Raw genomic sequence first — 21,027 nt, forward strand, 5'->3', positions numbered from 1 at the left:
ATCCGCTTAACCAATAACACACTGTTAAATTAGTGACTTGTAACTTGATGTTATAGCATTGCAATGATGGCGACCCATTATATTTTGTTTTGTTTACCGTTTGTGTTTATGTTGGTGCAACATAGTAAGTGAAGAATTTGCATATTTGAAAATTGCTTATTAAAAAATATAGAGAATTTTCATAGTCTATCTATTAGAGACTTGAGAAACATATCTTACGGATGACGCTTTCATTAATATTATAATAAATAAAATGATATCACTTTATTATTAACGTTTAGTTTGACGATAGGTTACACCCATAATTATACAACAGCTTTAATTTCTAAAAATTTGTTACCTGATTGCTATTTATTTCGGGTTTTACTTACTATGCCTATAAGAAATTTATTAACGACCTTTTATTTGATTATTTGGAAAGCTAATGAAATATTTAATTGATAAGTTAATGTATGTAATATTAATAATTTTTAGTACCTAATAAGTTGATAAATAATGTATATGTATCTTATTAACAAATAGATCATAAAAATAAAATAGTATTTCAACTTAGTTTAGATTTTTGGAATATATTGAACAATGCTGGTAATTAAAATTAGTAGTTCATCTAAGTTGGAATTTGTTGAACACACTATTTACTATCACACTACATCACATAATAATTTTCAATTGCATTATCATTCAAGATCATAAAGAATTCAGACACAATATCTTGTTGTATTAGTTTTTGATATATTTGTATTATTTCTGGATTATAGATTATGCTCAGAGGTCCCCAACAATATCGTATATAACTCAAACTCAAATCAAAGATATTGGTGGTACAGTAGAGCTTCTGTGTTCTGTACAATATACTCAGGAGTATTCTGTGATATGGATGAAAGTTGACAAAACACAAACGTCTCTCAGTTTACCAATTTCTACAGGTAGTTCACTGATTTTACACGATTCAAGATTTTCATTGAGATATGATCCTGTAAGTACTCAACTAATTAATATTTCTTTGATGAATATTAAATTTGAAATATTTAATTACACATTAACAGATTGTTATTATATATATATATATATATATATATATATATATATATATATATATATATATATATATATATATATATATAATGATAAATCATTTTAAGAAAAAATTATTATAATTGCTACCTGGATTAAGTGTTATTTATTATTCCTACTGATACTTCAGGTATTCCTATTCCTACCATGGCCAGTAAATGACTTTATCTTTCACAATTATTTTTTAATATTGAATGCAGACCAATAGCCAGCTTGTTAGTATAGGTTGTTAGTCTTCTTCACTATTTTTAAGAAGTCACTCTTTCTGATTTTCACGTTTGGATGCACTCTGTTTGTGTCGCAAGACTATAGTGATTTCAATTCGTGAGTAAAAGTTACATTTCCTTCAGTTATAAATTTATGTATTTTATGCCATAGTAGATAAGATAGGGTGAGAACATTCAATGATATGAACTGTATCAAATATCAATCAAGCAAATAAACACTAATAGTCGAGCGAGAACTGTTGAAACTTGGAGTACCATAAACCATTTTCTAGAAGGCACTTATCAGATAAAATCGTGTCTCAACTACATTATCTTTCCTTTGTATCGACTTTATAGTTTTGGCATTAAGTCTTAGAGATAAACTTTTATGAAACCTTCAAAAATATATCATACATATATATGAGAGAAAGTCGTAAAGTTTAAAAGCGATTCACTTATCTTGTATGTAGAAAATTCCAATTGAAAATTTAAAAATGGTCATTTGACTGGTCCTGGTAGGAAATGTGTTGATTCAGTTCACAACATAGTACTTTTATTTATTGAATGAGCATAATAGTAACTAGGAGTATTTGTTTTATTAATTTAAAGAGGTAGAACATTGGGTAGGTCATTGTACAAGTATGCAAGTAGTTGAATTGGAAACATATAAATTGATTCTTATACAAAGAATTATCAACTCCCAAACTTGGGCATTATAAAAAATCCAACTCAGATATATGATCTATTTTATGTTTTGCATTTCTAGAGTAGTTCAACCTATCTACTACAAATTAAGGACATTCAAGAAACAGATGCAGGTTACTATCAATGTCAAATTCTTATATCACCCAGCAATAGAGTAACAGCAGAAGTAGAACTACAAGTGAGGAGACCACCTTTCATCTCCGATAATTCAACAAGATCAATAGTTGTATCAGAAGGAGAAGGTATTATGTATCTCAATTATTACACCAAGAATTTATTTATTATATTCAATTTTCTATTTAGCTGTTGAAATGGAATGCTATGCAGGAGGATATCCAACACCTAGAATATCATGGAGACGTGAAAATAATGCCATATTGCCTACAGGTGGCTCAATTTACAGAGGAAATATTCTAAAGATCAGATCAATTCGCAAAGAAGACCGAGGTACTTACTATTGTGTTGCTGAAAATGGCGTCGGAAGAGGAACAAAAAGTAAATATCTTTCAAAATAATATCTAAATCAACTATTGCTACTATTTGGTTTGTTCTTACCTATAATAATATCATTTTTTTAGGAAACATTGCTGTGGAAGTCGAATTTGCTCCTGTTGTTGTAGTTCCAAGACCTAGACTTGGCCAAGCACTTCAATTTGACATGGATTTAGAATGCCACGTAGAAGCTTACCCTCCTCCTGCCATAACGTGGGAAAAAGACGATATTACTTTATCAAATAATCAACATTATTCTATATCACATTTTGCGGTCGCTGACGAATTTACAGATACCACCCTTAGGGTTATTACAATTGAAAAAAGGCAATATGGACAGTATGTATGCAAAGCTGCAAATAAATTGGGATCTGCTGAAGGAAGGGTTGAATTATTCGGTAAGTTTTTCTATTATATTATTCAATTTTTATAGTCATGGAAATTTTCGTAGTTAGTAAAACTAGATATTTAGAATATAAGTGCATTTTGAATGTTTTTTCCAAAACTAATGTTTATTTCAGAAAGCATTCATCATTATGTATCTTTATTTTATAATTTTGTTATTGCATTCTAATTTTGTTTGTGTAGTTAGATTATATAGCTAGATGTGTTGTATTTGTTGTGTAGAAACAATCATCCCTGTATGTCCCCCTGCCTGTGGTACCGCTAGGTATGCTGGCGCCGCTACAATTTCAACTAGTACAGCTGCCCTGTTCTTTATGGTGGTCATCTTTATTTTTAGGTAAGTTTTCAATTCATTTTTTTAACTGCATAACTTTTTCTATACACATAATATCTAAAGAAAGTGAAATATCATTCTATGCATTCCAATTTAAATATTTGTTTTCAATTAAATTTATAAGTGTGAGAATATCAAAGCTAAGAATAAAAAATAGTATAGCAACTATAACAATGATTAATATTTACTCAGCAACAGAAGAAGCAAAAGGCGAAGACAAAGATGAATTCTATGCAAACCTGGTTAAGTTATGCGAAGACATCACGAGACATGATACATTAATAATTATTGGAGATATGAATGCAAAAATAGGAAAGGAGACTACTTAAGAAGTGTAGCAGGAAAACACACCTTACACGAAACAATTAACGATAATGGAAGGCAAATATGTAGTCTAGTCGAGGAAACCAACATAAATATTAGTAGCACTAACTTTAAACATAAGAAAGAATATAAAATTATGTAGATGATACCTGGTACAAAATCAAATAGATCACATATTAATATAAAAAAGAAGATAAAAAATTATACAAGATGTAAGATCATACAGAGGAATAGGTGTTGAGACTGATCATCATTAAATAATTAAATAATTATTGTTATATAAATAATTAAATTGAGAATGGTAAATATAGTGAACAAGACGATGAAAAGCAGAAAATGGGATGTGCAGAAACTGAAAACGAGCGAGGGCGAATACAGAAAAGAAATAGAAAAGCAACTACAAAAGAGCAAAGAAAAAAATACTATTGATGAGCAATGGAAAGAGATTAAGATTAAGTATTCTAAATGCAACTCAGAAATCATTGGTACAAAAGATCTTAGAAAAAATAACCAATGGTTTGATAAGGAATGTACAATAAAAATTGAAGAGAAAAAAGAAACTGGATTGAAATGGTTACTAACTATGATATAAATGTTAAATTATACCAACATATAAATAAACAAAATAGAAAACTAACTACAACAAATATTGAACAAAAAGAATGGAGACAGCATTTCAAAAATTATTAACAGAAGAAGATAGTGAAGATGATACAATACTAGAAAATGAAGAAAAACCGACAAAAGCGGAATGTAGTGACATAATCAATAAACTGAAAAACAATAAAACAGGAGGACCATACGAAATAGTAAACGAACTAATAAAATATGGGGAAAATAACCTAAGATACAAAATATTCAAGATCATAGAAATTATACCAATAATGAAGGGATTAAATCCCAACATATGTAGCAATTATAGAGGTATTAGTTTGCTTAATACCGTATTCAAAACACTTACAACATTAATAAATGAAAGTCTGAAAAATGTATGGAACCAGAAGTAGGGAAATATTAAAAAAGTTTTAGCAAGGAAAATCAACACTAGATGAAATACATACTATAAAACAAGTAATTGAAAAAAGCAAGTCAGCATTCGATAGATTGAAAAGGAGGACAATTATAAATAAAGGACATGGAAAAACTACAAGTACCCCAAAAGTTGATATGATTGGTAAAAATGTGGTTATTTAACTCTATTGGAAAGGAAAGGGAAAGTTAGATATAATGAATCTAGAGAACTTATGAACTGTGAAATTAAGAATATATTAGAAAATCAGGATATAGTACATACTATTACAGCAAAAAGAATACAATGATACGGACACATTGAAAAAATGGAAAAATGGCAGGATTCAAGGAAAATTACAGAATGGAGACCGAACGAAAAGATTGCCTGGAAGACCAAAAATAGATGGGAAGATCAAATTGTGCAAGATATGCAAAAGTAGATGCAGGACAGAAAGGAATGGAGAACAATAGTCAATGCTTCATAAATATGTGATAAGTGGTAATTAAATAGGGATGGACCACCCACAAAATACAGGGTCAAAAGAGCTCCATTTGGGCGGCTACAATTCTCCATAGAATGTATAGCTTTGTGTATGTATATATATATATATATATATATATAATATTTGATCAAATGTAAGAAACAAGAAATATACCAATGGTCAATTTGAAACAATAGCATTTCATAATTTCATATATTTGAATTATAGTGAATAGGAATCAAATCTGGAACTGGAATTTCCAAAATTTTGTATGCCTAATGTGAAATTGAGCAGAATTTATTGCTGCATTATATAAGCAATGCTTGATGCAATGTTTTGCATGTACTGAATCCAATGTGTTGTATATTTAGAAGTAGTTTTATTAATTACAAAAAAATGCTTCCTTGCATTTTTCTCATTTTATATTTATTTATTTTGAATCATTGGTATAAAATATTTCATGATACAAGAAAGTTGATAGTTGATATATGATATGCAAGAAATATACACAATCCTTATATTTGTCTGTGTCAGCCATGAAACATTTGTGTTGAAATCGAATAAATTCCAAAAAATTCAAATTTCTCTTTAAACTATGAGGAAAATGAGAGGTATTTTAATAATAGTGCATGATGCCCTCCATGATAAATAGCCATGAATTTACGACTTTTGGATCTTTCAAATTTTATATAGGCTTCAGTAATAAAAGACACTTTCTTAAATTATGAAAAATACTATACTTATAAATTTGTTAATCATATTTTGCAGAAGTTTCCGAACCCAATCCTAACTATCCAGGTATTATATGGTTGAATTCGGCTATAAAGAATCTCCCGGCAGTTTCGGCTGTAATACTCACAATAGTTTTGATATTTTATAATTAAGATTAGCACCATTCGGACTAGTTTTCAAAAATAGAATGATTCCAACAGAAAATTGTTCATTTAAAGAATTTTTATTCAGTTTAAATTAAATTATTATTTATGTAGTTTTGAAAGTTGGTCTGAATATGGTTAGAAAGATTGTGAAAAAGAGTGTGCAACAATGTTTATAGTGTATACCAAATAATTTACTAAATAGTGATCGGTTGAATCGAAATGGTATTATACCGGCGCACATAAAGGTATAACAACTCAATTTAATAAAAAATTAGAATTTTTATTAAATACGAAAACATTGTAGATTAAATGAAAAATTATTGTCAATAGCATTACACGTACAGACTAAAAAGAAACTAAGATTATAATTTTATCAACCCATTAACGCCCAATTTACTTTTTTTTTTAAACGATACCATTTCTAAATGTATTTATAGGGTCAGATACCATTTCTAAATGTATTTATAGGGTCGTACTCGAATGAGGACGATGGAACTATAAATTTTATTTATTTAGACAACTAAATATATGAAGTACAAATAATGTTGAATCATATATATAATGTTATAATTAAAAGTAAAAGTTTTAATCTATGAGAACCCAAATAATTTATTTTGGATTTTTGTCGACTAACTAGTTTTATATGAATACGAACGTGTTTCCAAATGGCAGAAATAAATACAGAATTCCAAAAATTTTAGTAAAAAGAAAAAACTTACCTTATCGGTTTTCTACGGATGCATAGCTTACTTGGATGACGACCAAAACATTTGATCGTTGATTCATCGTAGTTGAGGTTTTGCTCGGGGACGAATTTTTTAAGACACCTTTGATTCAGCATTCAAGAGTGACCTCAATTTGAAAAGTTTATCGTTTTTAACAATTGCATTGTTATTCGCACATTGTAATATTGTGCAAAATCGGTTTTTTTCATAGCGTTTGAATCATATTATTGTGAATGTAAGTGTGAGTGTCCCTATAATTACGTTTTTTGGGAAGAATTTTATACCCACTAATAACAAGAATTCCAATCAAGTATTACAGTTCATCAAATGTGATCAGCATAGTTTTTAAAAAGTGCATAATCTCTTGTCTGTATGCAAATGTTGGAAAACATCTTCATCAAAAAATCGCTCAAACAACTCTACAGGGGACGTACTATAATATTGATTGTAGTCTGGTTCGGGAAAGGATTTGGACATAGGTTGAAGACCGCCAACACTCCAATGCTAATTTTTTTTACAGTAGTTGAAGCTGAAAATGCCTTTTTAATTTTCTCTTCTGATGGTCTGTCTTCAGTGCCGTTTTTAAAGATTTCTGCTTCTGTAATATATACTTTTCCTTTAGTATTGATATCGTTGGTTATATCTTCTTCAGTTTCTATGTTCTTCTGTTAAGACCAATTCCGCGCAAGCTGCCAATTATCTATGCTACAATCATTGTTATCAAATATTTGTTTCCGGTGAAAAGAGAATTTGTACTTTCTCGAACCGTATGTCCATTTTAATCGGCACGGCCACGTGGAGTTTCTTTAATCTGCTGACAAACAGCTGTTCGACCACTAGCTGCAACTTATCATGAATAGAGAAGTGTGTAGTGGTGGTGTAAACAGTATATTCAGTATGAATATCGGCAACGGTTCCAGAAATTCCAACTTAATGGAGAAGACGTTATACATATCCAAGTAAATATATATGGTGCCATTTATCCGATATTTTCCTAAGCTTTTTTGAAATTCATGCTGTAAATTTATATATTTACCGTGGCCATTTGGTAACATTAGGCCTTGATGGGTTAATTTAAAACGCCATTCTAAAATAAAAAGAATAAAAATGTAATTTTTTTTGTGAAATTTTATAAAACATTCGGAACCTAATGTTATTACCGTAATGCCTCGGCTTGCCTTTTCAATAGCTAAATTGACACCGATGTAGTTTTTCAACACTTGATTTTGATGTCTACGGTAAGCTAGGTGGTCGACTCTTTATTACTCGTGGCCCATGTAATGAATTGCAATTTTTCTTCGGAAATCTCTCGATTTTTTACCGTTTACTGCAAGATACAACAAAAAAGCATTGACCACTGCCATGTCTATAATACGCGTATACCAACTTTTTTCCTTTGATTGCTATTGAGTGCTTTGCTAGCAACCAATTTAAAAATTTACAAAATACATCAGTTTGGAAAATCTTCAACGCTCAGCGTTCTCGATTGAAGACACCAAGATTTAAAGGAATTTTCCAAAAATCTGAATAGACTTTTGACAAAATTTTTGTCATGTTCGTAAACACACATTTATTATAGTTACTAATCCAAAAGAAAAAATACTTCCTTCACAAAATAAATTTTCAGCAGTCGAAAATCTACGATTTAGCACTAAGTAAGATTTCACGGAATGTCAGACTCAGGTACAATTAGCAGAAATACCCATCTATTATTATCTTTATTTTATGGTGGTGAGGGTGAAAGCTGGTTATATTACCGCCAAGTGGTCGAAAAAAAAACCTTGAAAGATGACGCTGGGCTCTAGTGAGTTAATTTGTTAGGCAAGTCGCAAATTGGGACACGTTCAGCACATGTGAGGTAGCGTGATACGATTCGTACGTGCTACACGTGCTGAGTGGTGATCCACATATTGAGACACGCGTTTTCAAATAGGAAACGGTGGGGTTTGGATTTGATTGGCAGTTCGAGACACTAGCCGGCACCAAAAAATGTTTTGACATTTTTGACAATCGTACAAAACAATTGTTGTTATTGAACTAAAGTTCTGAATCAGAATCGGATTATGCTGAAGAGGAAATGTTGTTTAATTCCTTGATGAAGAATAAATTTGTTTTACCGAATAGAAAAAACAGTGAACAATTTACAATTACAACTAAAATGAGTGGTACTGATTTTGGTAATTAATTCTGAATGAATCGAAACCATTTTCCTCTCTGTGTTCCTATTAACTTTTCTTCTGTCATTTTTTCGTAAAAAAAAATTAAGGAAAGACTTGCGGGACACGCTTGTCGTGTCAGGTCGCGCAGCGTCACCTCACACGTCTTATACGTGTCCCAATTTGCACTTTGCCTTATTTCTTAGACCTTTTTATATATATTCTGTGATGATTTATCAAGATTTTATCTGTTTTTAAACTAAAATTCAGTTAAAACGGACTTTAAATTACACTAAATCTAAATAATTTTTCAAAAAAAAATAGTGACTTGTTATTTCCAACAACAAACAAGAAATGTTATTGACAATATCTTTAAGGTTGAAATAATTTATAGCACCAACAATAATAAATATTCAAATTCTGTATATTAACCCATATAAAATTAGCTTGTAGCTTTAAAGGCATTTTTATACATGTTTATACTTTTTTATAATCTAATTGCACAATTTATGTATGTATATTAAATAATTTTTTATTTTTATAGAAAACACATAATTAGTTAAGAGTTAATATAATTTAAAAAAAATCAATTATTAACAACGATTAATATTGTTTATTAAATGAATAATTTGATAATCGTTTATCGACGTTTATTCACGAAATTAATGTTTATAAAAGACTATTTATATATAAAAACAGCGCAACAGACCTTATAGACCCAAGGCCTGGAGTCACTCTAATATTTACGACCATGGCTGCAAGCTCCATTTTTCATTCCTGTATGTTATGTCGAAACACACGCCAACTACCATTTTCTCCAAACCCCACTCAGTTAGTGCATTATAAACTGCATTTGCACCAGTACCGCTTAAGTAATTTCTCCTTACCATCTGCAGTTACTAATGTGGGCAAACGATCCACTTTTTGGTTTCCCTAAAATATCAGGAACAATCTTCTCGTCCCAAAGGACCGTCTTAGGTCCACAGCATTTTAATTTTTCTCCACTTCTTTCGGCCCCTTGTTTTTTTTTTCTCCAGTTTCACAGAGAACATGAGGTCTTAAGATCATATTTTATATTTCGAACTTTAATAAATTGACCGCATATAAAACAAAATGCATCCGCATCATATTTACACCTTTACGATTACATTTTAACATTTTCTAGACATGTACAAAACATCTGATCGTTTTTTTATCACTCGAGAGCCATCTGGAGGCACTCTACTCTGATCTCGGAGTATTTTCAAAATGTATTATAACTAATTGAAATTTAGAAAAAATTTGACAATGAGCATTATTTCTATAACTATCACAAAAGCAAACGTTATATCAAAAAAAGGTATTTTCTTTTCGTGTTTGTGTAATTGACTGAAAAATCATAATTTTCTAGATCCTATTTTGTTCTACTTATTAAAAGTTTGCAATTATCAGGGTCCCGACTTTGATTTTTAGATTCCCTCTGTAATACTGTCCAAATACATTTTTTCTATTTAAATGAGAATATTCAAGATGAATAAATTTCGATAAATCGATTCGTTGTAAATATTTGATTAAAAAGTAGTTAGATGGCCTAAGGAAAAAAAATTGAAAGAATTTCTAGATTAGGTGGCACCTTTCGTTAAAACTTTAGTATATTATATCTATACTATACCTAACCTAAACATTATTACAATTTTTAGGTTAGGTTATTATTTGATTGTTCATACGAAAAACGAAAATGAGTACCTGAAGGGATGGTTTCGGAGGAATGTAACCTAATCTAGATATTATAAATTTTATTATAATATATTGGGAAGTAATTAAGTACTACTTAATTATCCATTTTAATTGAGAAATTTGAAACAAGCGGGCCAGGATCTGTAGTACTTAGTTATATATAGGCACTGTTGAAACAAGAAACTGGCCCTCATATATGCATTAATGGCTGCTATGTCGGTTTTAATTTTAAATAAACGACTTACTCAATATATAAGATACATTCCTTTTAGAGACTGGATACATGTTATTTTTTTGTATTGGGTAAATTTTATGATCTGTAATTCTTATTCGTCCATTTTTGTTTTTAATAAAAACTTAAATAACTTTTTCTTTATTTAATTTTCCTTTCCCATAGTAGAAGAATTGTTGTTGCCAGGATCATTTCAATGAAGGTAAGTTAGATTCCAATATACTTGATTTCAATATTTCATAGTAATTAAGTTTATCATGCTTTTAATTTTTAACGCGGTTATGTAATAATGTAAGAACTTAACCTATAAAAGGTTTATTCACTTTATTCTTATATATATATAAAAATTTTCATTCATACTTAACTAATAAATAAAAACTGTATTATAAAGGCACATGTTACGTTGCCAGCAACGATAACCTCGTGAACATCAAGCAGACAACTGCTCAATGTTTTTATTAAACCTATGACATCACTACTGAAAAACAAAGAGAATCGTTTTCTTATGTAGTGAGTAGTTTTGATGGTTTTTTGTTTAATTGAGAAAGTTATTTAGGTACATAGGAGATAAATGACACATATTTGATTGGTAAAATTTAATTTTTAAAATTGATATAGAAATAATAAAAAAAATTATTAAATATTTCACAAATTTTTCTTTGTACAACACTGATAATAATACGAACCATAAAATATAGTTGAGTGCATACCACAAATTAATCATTGAAAATTGTCATAAACTTCATATTTTAAAATCAATGTTTCTGTTTTGACATAATTTCCTATTTAAAATTATTTGATTTTAACAACATGGCACGAATATAACCCAGACAGAGATACAACCTCTTGTGTGTAAATTTACTCGTCTCCTGATGGGAACCATTAGAATCTGATAATCATCTGGTTGGGTGATAGTTACCTAACTCAAGGATTATTGTATTCATTAAGATTTTTGGTACACGATCCTAATGGGGAGTCAGATCATCGTTAATTGACTCGTAAGTGTTCTTTAAACACTTGAATTTCCATTAACGTATAAAATTAAGTACTTTATTTTATATCGATGTGACTCTAACGACCATACATACACTTATTAATAGCCTTTTGTATAATAGGATTTTAGTATTTAAAAACGGTCTGTAAACAGATACGAGGTCTTTAATAGTCTGGCATTCGTCAAGTATTGGAACCAAGTTTAATTAATTAATTTTTTGTTTAATAAATAGTTTATTCCACAGTAGTTCTAATTTTTTAAAACAAAGAATATGGTCAACCATCATTGGTTAGATGCATTACAGTTACGAAAGTTCTAAATATACAAAAAAATGCGTTTTCTAAAATTCAAGTTGTCTATTTTCTGTTCAAAAACTATTTAATCAAAAGACTAACTAGAAGAATGCACTCAGAAATGACTCTTAATAAAATAATATGAGGGGCTTTCTACTTTTCTACAGAAAATGACGTGTCTCCTGTTTAATAAAATCGGTAGTTGTCCAAAATTGTATTTCCACAAGATTTTTTTGGACCATGCAGAGATTATAATAAAACTAAAATCCCATCTAAATTTTTTACAAAATCATTGTGACATAGTATTCTAAAATTGTCTCTTTGCGCCTCCTGTTACAAAACGACCTCGCTTAAAAAAAATCATATAGAACCCTTTAATGTAAAATTATTTATTGAACTTTTGAAATATCATTAAATTAATAATATAATAAACGCGAAGGTTCATATTATTAAACAAACAAAAATTATCGTTAGGTCTATGGCTATGTATGTTTTTTTCTTGCCATTTCGCAAAACAAAAACGCTTCTTAACTGTTTGACCTTCAACACTAAGCACTAAGTACGGTTTCTTCTTTCCCCTTGAAGTCCCACCCTGGAGCACGCAGAGTAAATCGCCCGCAGGAAGTGAACAGAGTTGCTCGTGTTTATTCAGCGATCGCTCTGTCACGTAATTTACTATTTACCTACATTTATATATGAAATATTTTTATTCCTCAGGAAATCATATTCACCCACTTTTACGAACAATTTGTAATTTTGTGAATCCCTCGAACACTATTATTTTACACTTTGTCACAACTGTGACAGAGTGGTAATTTTTGTCTGGAACTTTGCATTAATTGATTGTTACAATAAATAATTAATATTTTTTGTTTTCTATTTAAATTATCAATTATTTTATTCATTTAAGGGTATTATCATCAGGGTAATTATAAAAATGGAGTTCTATCCGGCAGAAAGGTAGCGACGTTGTCGTGGAAAAATGAATCACCCTGAAAAAGTTGTGAAACGAAAAGAACCTTGATTTTTCTTCCATTTTTCTCGCACCTAGGGCAAACAAATTGTGAGCCTTCAACCTCGTCACATTCCTCGTGGCATCACACATAAAACAAGCAGTGCATCTAACCTACTGAGCTGCTTGATATTATTTCAGCCTTTGACTTTAGTATTTTATTTTTGTTTTTTTTTCTTTGTGATTGACTCTTCCAACTTTTTCTTGTATGGAGTAGATGTTATTAAACTAGCTTTGTCTTCCATTTATTAGAATTTACTCCGTAATTTGAAGAGATTAATGGTATTGGACAAACCTCTTTTGGAGAGACGAGCAAATCACTTTTTCAGACTTGATCTTGATAGGATGCAGTGGGAATTGCTATAGATTTCTTACAGTTAGAATGATCCAAAGTCAAATCTAAAATACGTTCATTTTCATTGTTAGTTCTTTCCTGGAAAGGCGGGTTTTGTTTTTCTTCCAAAAAGTTTGTGTACCTGAAGACAATTTTGTTACACGGAAAGAGACCTGTTTTTCTAAAGGAATTGATTGAAGCTTGCATTGTTACAGCCCGATTATAAGCTTTTCCAAATAGTGAGCATGCCACAACTTTTCCGGGTTGTTTTCTAAATTTCTCTATTTCTTGAGCGTAATAGGTTTTAATGATACCAAGAAACCCACATCAAGAATCTGCATCTTATGGGTAGCATGTCGTAGTCAGCATACAATCTCTCTGACCATGTCTATGATTTCTATGTTTCTTGTGTGGGAATAGTGACCTTCCAGTACTAATAAAATTGGATAATCTTTGGTTGGAGTAGTAAAATTAATAAAATGTGAAAGCCACTGTGTAAAAATATCGGTCTGTATACATCCAGACGGATGGTAACCTCATATTGCTCCAGTACGTGCACCCAACACTAATAAGGGTGTAACAAAAGTACCAAATGCATTCATAGATATCACAACATCTCTTGAGATGTTATTGCACAAACCTGTTTTTTTTCCTTTCAAGCCAATGATTTTACTTTGTTTATGTTACTCAATCGTGATGCTTGTTTCTGTGTTAAATACTTCATCTATCGCAAATGATATTGCCTGTGGTATTCTTACCGATAACTGTGAGTGCCTGGTTAAAAACCGTTTAAGCCATTTTTTGCCTGTGGACTCCTTTCCACTACTAAAATGATGCTTTATACAATTTCTAATTACCAATTTAAAGGCCATATATTTGACATCTCTCCTACGAACACCAAAATATTTGCTCTCCATTTCAATGCAGTAATTGGTAATAGTAAAAGAGATACTTTTACAAGATCTTGCACCCTTCTGTTGTCTTTTCCATATCGTTCAATGGTTCCTAAAATAAAAAATTTGCCAAGAAAAGAGAAACAAGTAAAATGGGCAAGCTTTTATCTAGTCAATTTCAAAATAATTGCACCAATATGGTAAACTTGACAGTATATTAAAATAGACTATACCTTTTGGAACATCGAATGTTTTGGAGACCATAAGGTCTTATTTGTTACTGCATTAACAATGCTAATAACTACATTTTTATCTCACTGTTCCCTTTTTTATTTTCAGTTATATGCAAAAAATAACTTTGTTAAAAAATTAAAATGCGTTTTATTTAAGATAATAAATCGACTTTCACACCACAAATTAAATAAGCGAAGCCTTTTAATTTTCTTACCTTTTTAACAAAAAAAAATCACGTCAAAGAGTAACATTGATAAAACTTTAGTATTCCACAAATGCAAGTGCTTTCGATTCAATAAAAAGAGAGAAAATAAAAGATCTAGAAGACATGAATTCCAAAAAAATTGGAAGGCATTGTGAGAAATGCAGGATTATAGAATACATTATAACAGGCATAATACAGATAGCAGCATACGCGGATGATGTGACTATTATAGTAAATGGACAGAGGGAATTAATAAAGGCGATCAACAAATTAAGAGAAGAAACAAGCAATTACTGACTAGACTAGAAATAAATGCAGACAAAACAAAATATATGAAAAAAATTTGAGAAAACCAGAGGAGAAAGCAAACCAACTGAAAACTAACAAATAAAATCATGAAATAGTATCAACTATCTAGGAATAATGGAAGGAAACAACAGTAATCAACAAAAGGGAAGAAGAACTTAAAAGAACCGAGAGAGATAATGAAAACTATAACAGATCCAAACATAACACATGAAGGACAAAGGAGATCAAAGAAAAACGAAGAAATAGAGAAAGCTGGAGAAGGAAAATATAATGAGATACATAAAAGCAAAAAGACTCAACTAAACTGAAGGGCAAAATGCTGGAACCAAAAGAAATGGAAAAGAAAAACAAAAGCAGCCAAGACAAACAATAAACTATAAAGAAAACATAAATAGAAAACTAGGAGTAATCTACCACAATAAAGGATTTTAACGTGCTATACTCGATTGCCATAATCCAAAGGATTGAAAGGTTTGATGATGATGATTCCACAAATGCATAAAACCATATGCATGTGCTGCGTTTAACAGCAACTAAAATCAATTCAACTAATTTCAAAAATCACCTTTCTATGAATTAATTTTGGGGGCTGTCGCTAGGTGGTGACTTTAAGTTAGAAAGAAAATAGTGTCGTGTATTCTAGTTAAAAAAAATTTATTTTACATAATAACTAATAAATATATTGTTTTGTGACTGAGTTGTTTATTTTATATTCCGATAAAACTTAAAATAAATAAAAGGTATAAAATAAAACTTCGATGCATACATAATATGTTTCTGAAATCTTTGATAACCGGACAATAATTAAAAATTACTTTATAACAAAAATAAACTTTTAATTTTTGGTTAAATAAAAAAAAATTATCACTCATATTGTCCGCAGAAAAGTAGAACGTCCCTTAAACACTAATCGCAAACCATTATTTTGAATTTATATTAAATTATTGAAAATCATATTTCAATCAACTAAGAATTCAAAATAACGATTCATTTTATTTATAACATAATAGAGGAAATCACAGTTTACATTAATGTAATATAAAATTGGCTTAAAACAATTAGAATTTACAAAAAATAATAAACTAGAATAATAGAAAAAATGTGATAAATCGTCGTGTTAAATGGTTAAATGCAATAATAGTTACATTAGTATGACTAAACAGTACTTGAAATCCAGAATATACCAGCATGCATGTGATTGTCGGGAACATAATAAGAACAAAAAAGGTAAAACAATTCTGGCCCTACATCATTTCACCGATTGGTCACTACTTTGATTTTAATGATGTGAAAATTCTGGATAAAGAACATAAATATGCAAATAAAATCATCAACAAAATGATATACATAAAACTGAATGATGCAGTTACTTAATAACCGTACAGATATGGTACAATCTCGGCGTTCAAAAAAAACCATATTTTGAATGTTTATAAGTCAACACACACAGACTGGACTAGTTCTTGATGACAATAAATAGAATAACTCCAATAGTTTTTACCGTTCATGTTTTTGTTAATATTGGAAAAGTTTGGAAGTATTCATTCACTGATAGATGTATTAGTCCATTGAAATATTACATTTTTAGGACCTCTACCTTGCGTTTCTCAGAGGGCGCAATTTTATTTTATCGATGTATGAAGGGGTCAGTGGAAGCTTCACTCCAAGTTGCAACAAGTTGTTTACTTGTTTATCTTCATCAACGTTTCTTACTTTTAGCCTCGATGAAGATCAAATAAAAGATTGAAACTCTTGGAGAGTTTTATTTTGAGTCTTCAACACCATTTGAAGTTAAATGGAACCTATCTTAATATATTCAATTAAACGAAATTATCCAAATTAAGAACTCAATACGATTAATGGTTACTTTAAGCCAACTTTACAAAAAAAATAAATAAATAAAGTTTTGGTAAAAGATGGGTCACTCAAGTACATTCATTCACCTTCTTATGTACACTGTGTCCCATTTGGTTGATACTGCACTGTATCTCAGCTATTATTAAAGATATCGACATGCGGTTTTCGCGACCCCGTATCATTTTTTAGTAAAAATTTTAAAGCCACAAACGGAAATATTCCAATTACTTTTGTTCCTGAACAAGTCGAAAACAAAAATTTCACTTTTGGAGATATTATCTCAAGTCCTGTATAAGATAGAAAAAAAATGAAAACGGTTTATAATTAATATTTTTACATAAAAGTCAGTGGAGTATTTGAAAAAATTTTTTTCTGTATACATCGATGTGTCACAACCTAATCTTTAATAAATTTCAGCTTCAAATAGAAGAAGAATCCATATTTATGTTTGTTTATATAATACTAGGCCATGAATTCATTCACACATGATACATGCATAAAAAATGCTAGAAACCTTAGAGGACCTAGTAATAAGTATAATAAATAATAACTCCGCCTGGTGTGTTTCGGTGTGGTGGATTGAGTAGCCCGCTGGACACAACTGCCGGTCCCAAGCCCGGGTAAAGGAGGAGGGTCAAGTCGATAGGCCAGCCCCCTATCACTTGGAAAAAACTTCTTTTGGCTAAAAATCCGAAAACTAGGCCTCGGAATATGGATGATCAAAATGGAAAACGACAATGGCAACGAAAACGGACTATGATTTGTGGAACATGGAATATACAGGGAATTAGAACGAAGGTAGATGACATTTTACAAGAAATTAAAAAACATAAACTGGACTTTATTGCTCTCTCTGAAACAAAGAAAAAAGGACAAGGTACACAAACACTCGGGGAATATATCCACATATACAGCGGCGTTAACAAAGAAGAACATGCAAAAAGGGGTATATCGCTCCTTATACATGAGAAGTATAAGAAGAACGTCTCCAGCTGGGAAGCAATAAGCGATAGAACAATAAAAGTTAATGTCAATTTAAAAGGCTGCAAAATAACAATAATTGCTACTTATGGACCTAATGAAGACGCACGGGTAGATGAAAAAGAAAAGTATTATGAAACGCTAAATGAGCTAATATCTCAGACAGGTAACGATCGAGAAATCATAATACTGGGAGACCTAAATGCTAGAACTGGCAAAGAAACGAAGCATGAGATAATAGGGCCCTACGGTGAAAATACCAGGAATGATAATGGCTCCAGGTTGATAGATGTCTGTCAACATAACTTACTAAGAATAATGAATGGGTATTTTAAACATAAGGAAATACACACATATACATGGACGCAAATAACTAGAAATCTAAGATCAATAATCGACTATCTTATAATGAAACAAAAAACGAAGATAAAAGTGCACAATGTCAGAGTATATCGATTCGCAGAATGTGGAAGTGACCATCATCTGATAAAAGCTAAGTTAATAATGCCAATAATCAAAGACAACAAACAAAAGAATCAACTGCAAAACAGTAAAGATTTAACAGATATAGATATACCAAACTATAATATAGAAAGCCTTATGAACGAGAGCACAAAATTATTATACCAACAAAGACTGGACCAAAACCTCCCACAGGAGTACGAACAAGAACCAACAGACAATCTTACCAAAGTAGTAATTGACAGCATACACAAAGCAGCCAAAGAAGCCTTAGGATATAAAGAAATGAAAAAGAGAACACGAAATTATTGGTGGACTGAACAACTGCAAAATTTAAAAGAACAAAAACAACGATTGTATCATACCTGGCTAAGCACTAAAAAAGCAGAACATAAGGAACAATATAGTGAAGCTGTATCAAAATTTAAAACCGCTGCGATAGAGGCCAAAAACCTCAGCTGGGAAAATAAATGCAAGGAATTGGATACCTATTTAGGAGGACGCCAATCCAGGGAATCGTGGAGATTTATAGATAATGTTAGATCTGGCAGAAAAGAAAATATCCCAATAGGCACCATATCACCAAATAAATGGCAAGACTATTACCGCTCATTACTCAGAGAACAGAGATCTGAATATAGTAACATGCCGGCTGAAGACATACGGATTACAGGTGAACCAATCAAAATCAACGTAGAAAAAACAAAGAAAGCTATAACACTACTTAAAAATGGGCGCGCTCCTGGTCCAGAGGGAATACCTGCAGAATTAATAAAAGCAGGAACAAATAGGCTGTTTAATATCCTAACAGAAATTATCAATAGACATCTAAATGGAGAACCAATACCGCAAACGTGGAAAGAAGGATGGATCACGTCCATATACAAGAAAGGAAATAAGGAAGACTGCAATAATTATAGGGGCATTACAGTGACTAGTACGCTCAGTAGGTTATACGGAAAAATAATAAAGGAGATCATTTGTGAAGAATATCACCCATACGAATCCGAGGAACAAAACGGCTTCAGAGCAGGTCGATCGACGATAGATAGTATTTTCTGTCTATCACAAATAATCGAAAAGAGAACCGTAAGATCACAAGAAGTGCACCTACTATTGGTAGACTTGAAGAAAGCGTATGACACAGTACCTGTCTCAAAATTATGGGAGGTTCTGGAAAGAACGAGCATAAATACCACTCTAATAAAGGCTATAAAAGAACTATACAGAGACACAACAGCAAAAATAAAAATAGGTAACAAGGTGACAGACGGCTTCAAAACAACCAAAGGCTTGCGACAAGGGTGTTGTTTATCCCCAACTCTGTTCAACATATACATAGATGAAGCCCTAAGAGTTTGGAAAAAAAAATGTAAAGGAATGGGACTAACTATCGGGGAGAGCACCTTGTATACACTGCACTATGCCGATGACCAGGTAGTGGTAGCACAGGAAAAAGAAGATCTGGAGTACATGTCTAGAAAACTTATAGAAGAATACCAAAAGTGGGGTCTACAGGTTAACACGGAGAAGACACAATACATATGTATAGGATCAGAAGATTCACCTGGGAATTTAGATCTAGAGGGAAAAATAATTAAAAACTGTAAGGAATGCATATACCTAGGTGTAAAACTAACAACAACAGGACGAAACGAGGAAACAATTAGGGACAGAATAACCAAAGGAAGAAAAGTAATAAGAGCCCTGAACTCAGTGCTGTGGCAAAAGAATATTAGACCAGAAACAAAAAAGAGAATATACAACGCCATTTTACAACCAATAATTACATATAGCTCCGAGGTTTGGCAACTTACAGAAAAGCAAAAAAATAACTTAAATGCAGTGGAAATGGATTTCTGGAGGAGAGCAGCAAGAATATCTAGAACGGAACATATAAGAAACGAGGAAATAAGAAGACAATTGAAAGTAGAAAGAACTTTAGTAGAAGATATAGAAAAGAAACAGTTGATTTGGTACGGACACGTTAAGAGAATGGGAAGAGAACGACTACCAAGAATAATATTAGAATGGACCCCCAAAGAAAAAAGAAAGAGGGGAAGACCACCTAGAACATGGCTACAAGGAATCACTAGAGCAATGTCCGAAAGGAACCTAGCAGTCGACGACTGGCAAGATAGACAGGCCTGGAGATTAGGAACCCAAAGGCGTATAACGCTATAAAAGGGGATATATATATATAATAATAACAGGTCAAAATAAAAGAAGTGACATGTGGAGTGCCTCAAAGCACGGCCTTGGGTCCATTTTTATTCATTATTTACATGATTAATATATTTTGATTGAACAAAATGGGACAAATGATCAGCTTTGCTGATGATACTGTGGTTGTAAAGTACAAATCAAATAAGAAAAACACAAGCACGTCATAGCTGATAGAGCGTGAGAGTATCCTCATCCCTTTTGTTCACTGTATTTTTACTACATTGGCGTGTTTTCCGCATTCTTATTGTGTAGAAAATGTTTTGCTAAATGAAGTGGCAAAGTGCGCGGTTTTTGCATGGTTAGAAGTTGAACAGAAGCGGTCTCGTTTACATGGATACTTCATTATTGGCAGTCTTTTCCGGATGTTGCCCGATTTCACTCATGAAGTCGAAAAGGGGTAAATATATATGGTAAATATGGCTCAGCGGGTAATTTGACCCAAAATCGCTAGCACAAAAAGTAAAGTATTTATTCACAGTCCACACAT

General features: G+C 31.3%; 1 protein-coding gene across 1 annotated transcript; it reads left to right on the top strand.

Annotated features, from left to right (window-relative positions):
* LOC130446067 (lachesin) lies at positions 1–10,874 on the top strand. The gene is made up of 7 exons (XM_056782096.1): positions 1–124; positions 759–976; positions 2,047–2,227; positions 2,289–2,480; positions 2,564–2,875; positions 3,105–3,219; positions 5,802–10,874. Exons 1-7 carry the CDS (start codon positions 64–66, stop codon positions 5,821–5,823), a joined length of 1,101 nt encoding a protein of 366 aa, XP_056638074.1. The 5' UTR covers positions 1–63; the 3' UTR covers positions 5,824–10,874.
* Positions 10,875–21,027: the final 10,153 nt, after the last annotated feature.

Source organism: Diorhabda sublineata, chromosome 1 (genome assembly GCF_026230105.1).
Source record: "Diorhabda sublineata isolate icDioSubl1.1 chromosome 1, icDioSubl1.1, whole genome shotgun sequence".
NCBI classification, from domain to species: domain Eukaryota; kingdom Metazoa; phylum Arthropoda; class Insecta; order Coleoptera; family Chrysomelidae; genus Diorhabda; species Diorhabda sublineata.

Excerpts from the sequence above, each read along its gene's own strand:
- LOC130446067 (XM_056782096.1), top strand. The coding sequence starts at position 64 with ATGATGGCGACCCATTATATTTTGTTTTGTTTACCGTTTGTGTTTATG. Across the intron at positions 125-758 it reads GTTTATGTTGGTGCAACATA|ATTATGCTCAGAGGTCCCCA; the intron begins GTAAGTGAAGAA and ends TCTGGATTATAG. Across the intron at positions 3,220-5,801 it reads GTGGTCATCTTTATTTTTAG|AAGTTTCCGAACCCAATCCT; the intron begins GTAAGTTTTCAA and ends CATATTTTGCAG.